Source organism: Psittacula echo (assembly GCF_963264785.1).
Source record: "Psittacula echo genome assembly, chromosome: 17".
Taxonomy (NCBI): domain Eukaryota; kingdom Metazoa; phylum Chordata; class Aves; order Psittaciformes; family Psittacidae; genus Psittacula; species Psittacula echo.
The window spans coordinates 8900867-8911000 of NC_137753.1; the positions used below are offsets into that span (position 1 = coordinate 8900867).

Here is a 10134-nt window from a genome sequence, read left to right on the forward strand (position 1 = left end):
TCATCTTTCACTGGGGTGAGACCCATCTCAGAGGGTGCCAGTGCCAGGTACGGTCCTGCTCCCTCCCCACCACCACTGGTTCTGCAGGCTGTGACCCGCTGGGTACCAGCCCCAGTGCTGCAGTGATGCCCAGGGCTCCCACACTCACCACACCACCTCTGAGGATGGGACACGATGCCCAGGTGGACACATAGACGTGACATGAGAGCAGGTCGCGATGTGACTGCAACACCAGGCAGTGCCTACAGCATGTTGGGGTCCTGCTCCCCAGCCTCTTCCTCCCACCCAAAAGAGCCACCCCTGTGGTACATGGTCCAACTCCACACATCCTTTGGGCAGGTCTTTAATACCCAAGGGGTGATGTGTACAATCCCTTTGCCACATCAGCCAGCAGCCTCCCCAGCTACCACCCTCCCAATGCATCTCTTCACCCACTAAAGCTCTGGCCAGGCTGTCAAGTGTCACTCGGTCCCCAGAGGGATCCACAACCCTGCCCAAGCAAGCCACAGTCCAGGCAAGTGGCTCCCACAGCCTCGGGGCTCACACCACTGCTCCTGAGCCCCACTGCAGGTCCAGTGCAGGCGATGGCACCGCTCCCCAGGCTGGTGCTGGTGTTGCTTGGGCTGGCGGCAGCATCACTCCTAAGCTGGGCACCATCCATCACGTCCCCTGCTGAGCTCAAGTCACCACCAGCCATCATCCTCTGCCACAAAGCTTCCCACTGGGCTCAGCAGCCATGACAAGGTGATGGCAGCACCACAGTGCTGGTGGGCAGCTTTGCTCGGAGGCTCATGGTAAAGCACCATCTGCAGCCTCTGCACATCCATTTCCACTGGCACGGTGCCTCCTTCCTCTGCAAACACCCACATCTCTCCCATGGCAGCCCTGGCTCCTCCTGGGGATGCCCAGCCAGGGTGTAAGCCCCAAACTGCCAGACCCAGCACCCACCTTGCTCCTGCAGACACTGTGGAAGGAGACCAACAGTGAGACGCTCAGCTCCTGGGTCATGGCGCAGGTCCTGGAACCTCCTTCCCTGGACCAATCAGCCCCCCAAGGACCAACCCTTGAGACCCCCATTGAAATTTACCTGTCCTCAAGTAGCCCAGGGCCAGCAAAGTCCCCTGAGACACAGAACCAGAGAATGAGAGAATGGTTTGGGTTGAAGGGACCTTAAAGCTAATTCAGTTCCATCCCCTGCCACAGGCAGGGACACCTTCCACTAGAGCAGCTTGCTCCAAGCACTGTCGAGCCTGGCCTTGAGCACTGCCAGGGATGGGGCATTCACCAACCACCAGCAAAGCCTTGAGCCCCTTGGTGCTAACGGCATGGATCCCACCCCTGCTCCCCACAGCTGCAGCCTAACCCTGCCCCAGTCCCCTCAATGGGCAACGTGGGGACCCTTCAAACCCCGGCATCCCCAGCCACAGCCACCGGTGCCTGCCCCCCACTCCCCCGCTGCTCAATAACCAGACCAAGCGAGACCAGCTCAGCAATTGTGCCTTTATCATGCTCAAGACGCGCAGCGCCTCGCGCCTCATCTTCAGTTGCTGCTTATTATCTGCCAAGGACAAGACAGAGGGGACATTGCAGTGAGCCTCGGTGCCGGGCAGGGGCAGCCCCTCGGTGGGGGCAGAGCACGTGGCACCCACCTCGTTGATCCAGTCGATGAAGCCGGACACGCGGGTGAACACCGTCGGCTTCCTCAGCGTGTTGCAGCCCAGCGCCGAGCCAAAGCTGACGATTCCGGCCACCTCCCAGCGCCCCTCATACGGGCAGTTCAGGGGCCCTCCGGAGTCCCCCTGTCCCCATGGACACAGCTCAGTACTCACCCTTCTGGACGCTCACCTCCAGCCCCTCACCTCCCAGTGCTCACCTCCATGGGGTTCACAGCCTTCTGCTGACAACCCTTGTTCCTTGGGAGCAGAGACCAGTCCTGCACCCACCTTTGCCACCCCCTGCCCAATACTTACATTGCAGCCGGAGACAACACCATCGCCGCCGGCGCACACCATGCTGGGGAGCACGTAGGTGCCCCACCAGTTCCGCTGGGAGCAGGTCTCATAGTCCACCACGGGCAGCAGCGCCTGCTGCAGGACGTCAGCCAGGGGCCCATTCGCTGCCACGAGAGGCACTCATCACACCCTGCACCCACATTGGACCCCACTGACTCCTCCCCACCGACCCCCACTTACTCCAGAGCCGGCCCCAGCCGGTCACATAGCAGGGGTAGTTGTTCTCCAGTATCTGCCCGGCGGGCGGCAGGCAGGCCACCTGGATGGTCTCACTCTCCTGCACCTCCTCTGCCAGCTTGATCAGGGCGATGTCATTGCTATGGGGAGAGCCAAGCCGCGGGGACAGGAAGATCAGGTCCATAGGGAAGGGGAACCCGGCCATAATACGCCCCCCATCCATCCCTGACCCATCCCATCCCATACACAATGAGGGAGGAGTCCCAGTTCTCATGCACGATGATCTTCTCCACACCCACAGCCACCGAGCCCTGCTCTTCCTCATCCGACAGGACCTGCTTGCCCAGCACCACTCGGTATGTCAGGGTAGAGCTTCCGGGGGAGAAACACAGTTGTCAGTCTCCATAGATATCTTGTCCCCCCCCCCAAGGACCCCTCTCTTACACCCCAGCACCCACCTGATGCAGTGGGCAGCCGTCAGCACCCAGTTGGTTTCAATCAGGGTCCCGCCGCATGTGTGGTACCACTCCCCACGGCGGCTGTACTGCAGTGAGATCTGTGACAGCGGAGGCACAGCATCAGTGCGGGAATGTCCCAGTCCCTGTCCCCATCCCCATCCCTGCATCCCCCCTTACCTGCCATGGCCAGCTGTGGGGCACAGCATCTTCACCACCCACCACGCGGGGGCCATGCAGCGGTGCCACGGCCCTCTGCCCGCATCCATAGGCTGGGTGACACCCGCAAAGGGACCTCAGCGGCTGCCTGTACCCTCTGCCCAGGGCCACAGCAGCTGCTGGGGTCCCAAGCCGCACACCCCATCCCCTCCTGTGCCTCAGACCCACCGTAGCTCAGCAGGACAGCGAGACACAGAGCACCCAGCATGGCTGCAGAAGTCCGGAGTGCATGGAGGGGCCGCTCACCCCTTTTATAGCACCCCAGGACCTTGGTTTTGACCCTCCCCTGGCCAGCATGTGGTGAGTATCCCACACTGGGGGGGGCAGCTCCTCATCCCCATTGCTCCATCTTATCAGCCCCCTGGGAACAGCCACAGCTGCCCATCCAACGTGGCACAGCAGGGACGCCTGGGGACACACAGGGTCCCTCCTGGGGAGCAGCTTGCAATAGCCACACTGCTCTCTAGGTTTGCAGGCAGCCCAACTGCACCCAGCTTCCAGGGTGCAGCTCCAAAACCTGCTCCCCCCATGCACCACAGGAGCTACAACACTCGCCTTCCTGCGCCAAACACAACATGAAAACACAGAAGAGCCTCAAGAGCCAGCAGCCGCCTTTGCACACATCTTCAGGACAGAGACACAGCCCTCGGGGGCTGCACACCACGAGAGCCTGCCACCCCCCAAGCACTGCACACACGGACCCCTCCGTCAGCAATGGCAACAGGCACTGAGTCACCGTGAGCCTCCCGGGGTGAGTGCCCAAGTCCTGCACGGAGCATGCACAACACAAGAGCATGGGGACAGCACCCCCAGCATGGCTGCCTTATCAGCAGCAGCCCCTGGTAGGGACACGGCGCTGTCACCCGTTGGGCAGGGGCAGCTCGGCAAGGGGACAATAGAGGGGTATGAACAACACCTACAGGCAGCACAGCAGGGGAAGGGAGGGCCAGGCACTGACCCATCCCAGTCACTCAGAGAAGAGGGATGAGCACATCTCCTGAGCCAGGCCACATTCCTGCTGGACAGGTAACAGGGACAGCTTTTGTCACCAAGGGCAGGAGCAGAGCTGTGGTGCTGCAGCTCCTTTTCCACCAGAACTGGACACAATATTCCAGATGCGGTCTCACCAGGGCAGAGTAGAGGGGAAGGAGGACCTCTCTCAACCTACTGACCACCCCCCTTCTAATACACCCCAGGATGCCATTGGCCTTCTTGGCCACAAGGGCACAGTGTTGGCTCATGGTCATTCTGCCGTCCACTAGGACCCCCAGGTCCCTCTCCCCTACACTACTCTCTAACAGGTCGTTCCCCAACCTATACTGGAACCTGGGGTTGTTCCTGCCCAGATGCAGGACTCTACACTTTCCCTTGTTATATTTCATCAAGTTTCTCCCCGCCCAACTCTCCAGCCTGTCCAGGTCTCGCTGGATGGCAGCACAGCCTTCTGGCGTGTCAGCCACTCCTCCCAGCTTAGTGTCATCAGCAAACTTGCTGACAGTACACTCAATTCCCTCATCTAAATCATTGATGAATATATTAAATAATACTGGTCCCAGTACTGACCCTTGAGGCACTCCACTAGATACAGGCCTCCAACTGGACTCCGCCCCATAGACTACAACTCTCTGGCTTCTGTCCTTCAGCCAGTTCGCAGTCCATCTCACTACCTGATCATCCAGGCCACACTTCCTCAATTTAGCTATGAGGATGCTGTGGGAGACTGTGTCAAATGCTTTGCTGAAGTCAAGGTAGACCACATCCACCGCTCTGCCATCATCCATCCACAATGTTATTTCCTCATAAAAGGCTATGAGGTTGGTCAAGCATGACTTCCCCTTGGTAAAGCCATGTTGACTGCCCCTCATAACCCTCTTATCCTTGACATGCCTTAAGATGGCATCAAGGATAAGGTGTTCCATCACTTTCCCAGGGATGGAGGTGAGGCTGACCGGTCTATAGTTACCCGGGTCCTCCTTCTTGCCCTTTTTGAAGACTGGAGTGACATTTGCTTTCCTCCAGTCCTCAGGCACCTCTCCCGTTTCCCAAGACCTGGTAAAGATGATGGAGAGTGGTCCAGCAATGACTTCCGCCAGTTCCCTCAGCACCCGCGGGTGCATCCCATCTGGACCCATGGATTTATGGATGTCCAGATTGCTCAACTGATCCCTAACCCATTCCTCATCGACTAAGGCAAACTGCTCCAGTGACCTGACTTCATCTGAGGTCTCAGGAGTACAGGGCTCTTCAGGACTGCCTCCGGTAGAGTAGACTGAGACAAAGAAGGCATTCAATAACTCTGCCATCTCAGTATCTTCTGTCACCAGGGCACCCATCCCGTTCACCAGTGGGCCAACCTTGCCTCTGGTGTTAGTTTTATCAGCTATGTATTTGAAAAAGCTCTTTCTGTTGTCCTTGACCCCTCTGGCCAGATTTAATTCTAAGGAGGCCTTAGCCATCCTAGCTGCCTTCCTATATCCTCTAGCAGCAGCCTTATATTCCTCCCGAGTGGCCAGCCCCTCCTTCCATGACCTATAAACTCTCCTCTTCCACTTGAGCATACCCAGCAGTTCCTTATTTAGCCACGCAGGTCTCCTGGCCCTCTTCCTTGACTTCCTACGTGTCGGGATGCTCTGCTCTTGAGCTTGGAATAAGCAATTCTTGAATGTCAACCAAGTATCTTGGGCCCCTTTACCTTCAAGCAGCCTTGCCCATGGGATTTCCCCTAGCAATTGCTTGAAAAGGCCAAAGTTTGCCCTGCTAAAGTCCAGGGTTGCAATTCTACTTGCTATTGTACTGGTCCTACCACACAAGATCCTGAATTCCACCATCTCGTGGTCGCTGCAACCAAGGCAGCCCTCAACCTTTACTGCTTCGACCAGACCCTCCTTGTTAGTGAGGATGAGATCCAGCAGCGCTCCTCTCCTGGTTGGCTGATCCACCATTTGGATGAGGAAGTTATCATCCATACACTGGAGGAACCTCCTGGACTGTGGCTGGGTTGCTGAGTAGTCCTTCCAGCAAACATCAGGGAAATTAAAATCCCCCACGACGACCACGTCCTGTGACTGTGAGGCCGCTCTCAGCTGCTTGTAGAAGGCCTCGTCAACTTCCTCACCCTGATCTGGTGGCCTGTAACAGACACCCACAACAGTATCGCCCCTGCCATCCTGCCCCTTAATTCTCACCCACAGACTCTCAACTCGCTCGTCCTCTGCCCCTGGACAGAACTCAGTACATTGCAGCTGCTCTTGCACATAAAGAGCAACCCCACCACCCCGCCTGGCTGGCCTGTCTTTCCTGAAAAGGACATAGCCCTCCATGAGTATATTCCAGTCATGTGAGCTGTCCCACCACGTCTCTGTAATTGCCACCAGATCATATTCTCCTGACTTAACACAGGTCTCCAACTCCTCCTGCTTATTTCCCATGCTGCACGCATTGGTGTATAGGCATTTCAAGGAGGGAGCTGAGCTCACCAATTTCACCCTAGGATTATAGGAGGCCTCCCAGTCTTCATCAATCCTAGAGTGCTGCCCCACTGGGGCAAGCCCAGTTACAACCCCATCCCCCTTCGAATCTAGTTTAAAGCTCTCCAAATGAGCCCTTGCTGGCAATGGGCAGAAAACAGCTGTGGAGAAATTAGGGAGGGAACCTGTTACTCTCTTTGCTGAAGCTCGCATCGTTCTTCTCAGTCTTTGCTGCGGTTCCTTCTTTCTCTGAGGGAGGACTGTCTCTTGTGTCGCTGGAATCGCTGCAGAGGAAGATGATCTTGAGCGCGTTTAAGGCACCAGATCGGACTGAGGTGCTTGTGGCCGGACCCTCAGATCCCTGAGGGCCTTTTGGTGTGCACTCACCTGAAAGCCTGAACAATAACAGTGCCAAAGAGGATGAAGAGCGCAGAGAAGAGCAGGGACAGCAGCGGCATCATTTCTCGCCTGAGGGGAAGATGTGCAAAGAGCAATCAGGTCTGCGAGTGGCACAGTTTCTGCTTGAACTTAAGTTCCTGTCTGTTACCGACGAGTGAGCCAATCTCGCTTTAAAATATAAATTTATTAAATTGAGCAAGCAATAGCAGATAAAACAAACAGCACTGGGTGTGCCAGGAGGCTCCGCTCCGCCCCGCCCAAGACGCACACCGGGTTTCTTTGGAGGCTGTCCCTTATACCTTTTCGGTTTGGGAGTTCAGCCAATCCTGTGGTCTCCTTTGCTTGGATGTTTTGACGTGGCTCTTTTCCATTGGTTCTCCCCGCCGCTGGGGTCTCATCGTGGAGAAACTTCAAGAAGTTTCCAGAAGCCTCGAGAAGCTCCCAGAAGTTTCCTGGAAGTTTCGAGGAGCTCCCGCCCCCAGCCCAGTCGTCATAGCAACCTCCATCCCCCATTTGCTGTAACAAGACTCAAACTGCCCAACCCCCCTTCTCTTCCCTCTCACAATCCTCTGCAGTAACACAACTGACTTCTCCTTCCTAATGCAGAAGTCGTAATGCAGAAGTACAATAGTTACAAAAAAAAAGAAAATATGATTCCACACAAAGTGATAGTCACAGAGAGTTTCTTATTGTAGCAAACAATATTTTCCTTTAAACCTTTTGATGAACAAACTCTACACATTACACTGTCTACCCCAAGTAATACTGTGCAGTTTCCCCCAGAGCCTTGGCTTCTTTCCTGGGGTCTTAAAGACAAGCAAGATTTTGAGCTCTGTCCTGCTCGCACCCCAAAGGAGGATCAAAATGGATCCATTTTAACGCAGGTTGAATTGCTGAGGTGAGCAGCTCGAGAGAGGACGCCTTCAACACCAGAGCGGGGGAAGATCAGCGTCCGGGAGCCTCAACTCAGAGCGCCCAGAGCCACCGAGGGAGCCTGGGGTCCTCGCCAGGCCTTGCCCAGGAGCCGGCAGCTCCGCTGAGGCAGCCAGGGACTCACAGGGGGCGGAGCCAGGAGGGGCGGCACCAGCCCTGACTGAGTAAAACCCGCCCCAGGGAGCGCGGCGACCCGGGCGGGTCGAGGCGGTTTGCGCGGACAGGCGAGCGGGATGGTTCGCGCTCGCCTCGTGAGCAGGGTCCGCTCTGGGAGCTCTGCTCTGGCTGCCCCGGCAGTGGCCAGCGTAGGCACCCAGGCAGAGCCGATGAGAGGGGAGGCTGCAGCGCAGAGCTCGGAGTGTAGACGGTGCCTGCACCGGTCTGGTGAGGGGAGGGGGCACGATGAGCGAGGCTGCACTCGGTGCGCCTTGGTGGAGGTTCTCCTGCAGCAGGGGCTGAGCTGCGGGGCGCTGGCAATAGGCTGCGAGATGTCAGGGAAGCTGAGAGGAAGCAGCACTGCTTGCTCCAGGCCCAACCTGTGCAGGGGCCTCAAGCGTCCCCTGCAGCTCATGGAGCAAAGAAGGAGGCTGTTAACCCAGGAAGCTGGGAAACAGCAACAAAAACCCAACAAAAAAAGGAGGAAGAGCAGAATTAAAAGCAAGGGGCTTCCTCCTCAACCTATTGTCCTCACCCAGAGCCACTTTGCTGCCCTGCAGGGGCCTGATGAGGAAACGCACACCGCGCACCCGGAACAACCAGCTGGTGCACTGGTAAAGGAGATTTCTACTGGTGCTACCAGGAAAAAGCGGCGGGTCAGAGTGGTAGGGGACTCTGCTTTGAAAGGAACTGAGGCACCCATCAGTCGGCCTGACCCAGTCTCAAGGGAGGTGTGTTGCCTACCAGGGGCAGGGATCAGGGATGTTGCAGAGAGGCTGCCTGCTCTTGTAAGCCCCACTGACTGTTAGTCACTTCTAGTGATCCATGTGGGTGCTAGTGATATAGATAGCAGTAGACTGGAGAACATTAAGGACTACAGAGGCCTGGGAGAGGTGGTTAGGGGCTCTGGAGCTCAGATTGTCTTTTCATCAATTCTCCAGGATACAGGGGAGGACCTTAAAAAGCCTAGGAGGATTGGCCAGGTGAATAAATGGTTAAAAGGGTGGTGTCCTATTCAGGGGTTTAGGTGTCTTGAACAGGAGACCCAAGTTAGTAGGCCAGGTCTACTGGGGGCTGGTGGAGCTGGTCTGACAAAGAAGGGGAAGAGCGGTTTTGGTAGGAGGCTTGCCAGGCTGGTCAAGGTTGCTTTAAACTAGATGTGTTGGGGGAGGGGGGCATCATTCCATCCCATCACACCCAGTCAGTCGCCAGCACCTATAATAAATGCTCGGAGCAATGTAGAGATATTCCAGCCGCTCCAGCCAATGAGCCGGCTTCACTGGGAGCTTGGCTCAGATGCCTCTGTACAAACGCCCATGGCATGAGGAACAAACAGGAGGAATTAGAGATGTGTGCACATCTGTGGGGGTATGATATAATAGGCATCACAGAAACATGGTGGGATGGCTCCTATGACTGGAGTGTTGGAACGGAAGGTTTCAGGCTCTTTAGAAAGGACAGGCCTGGCAGGTGGGGAGGGGGTGTTGGTATTCATGTTAAGGATAGGCTGGAGATTATGGAACTCTGTCTGGGTTCAGGAGAGCAGTCGACAGAGAGTTTGTGGGTCAGGGTTAAAGGGAGAACAGCGATGGGGGACATTACTGTGGGGATGTGTTACAGACCGCCTGATCAAGAGCACTCTGTGGATGAAGCGCTCTATAGACAGATAGGAACAGCCTCACGCTCGCAGGCCCTTGTTCTCATGGGGGACTTCAACCACCCTGATATCTGTTGGAGCGACGGTACGGCCCGGCACAAGCAATGCAGGAGGTTCCTTGATTGTGTGGAAGGCAACTTCCTTCTGCAGGTAATAGAGGAGCCGACAAGGAGAGGTGCCATGCTTGACCTTGTGCTCACCAACAGGGAGGGGCTGGTTGGAAACGTGATGCTCCAGGACAGCCTTGGATGCAGCGATCATGAGATGGTCTGAACCTGAATGTACACAAGTCCATGGGACCTGATGCAATCCATTCGTGGGTCCTGAAGGAGCTGGCAAATGAAGTTGCTAAGCCACTGTCCATCATATTTGAAAGATCATGGCAGTCAGGTGAAGTTCCCGATGACTGGAAAAAGGGTAATATAACTCCCGTTTTCAAGAAGGGGAAAATGGATGACCCAGGGAGCTAGAGACCAGTCAGTCTCACCTCTGTGCCTGGCAAAATCTTGGAGCAGATTCTCCTGGAAGGCATTCTAGGGCACATGAAAAACAACAAGGTGCGTGGTGACAGCCAGCATGGCTTCACTAAGGGGAAATCCTGCCTGACCAATTTGGTGGCCTTCTATGATGGAGCTACGGAACTGATGGACAGGGGTAGA

At 56.2% G+C, this 10134-nt stretch overlaps 1 protein-coding gene across 1 annotated transcript; it reads right to left on the bottom strand.

Annotated features, from left to right (window-relative positions):
- Positions 1–1522: 1522 nt before the first annotated feature.
- LOC308227996 (chymotrypsin-C-like) lies at positions 1523–3642 on the bottom strand (the record flags this gene model as incomplete). Its single annotated transcript, XM_080631017.1, has 8 exons — positions 1523–1558; positions 1650–1799; positions 1971–2116; positions 2193–2329; positions 2436–2561; positions 2648–2745; positions 2825–3036; positions 3600–3642. The coding sequence occupies 8 exons, from the start codon at positions 3640–3642 to the stop codon at positions 1541–1543; spliced, it is 930 nt and encodes a 309-aa protein (XP_080487143.1). The 3' UTR covers positions 1523–1540.
- Between the last annotated feature and the right edge of the window lie 6492 nt (positions 3643–10134).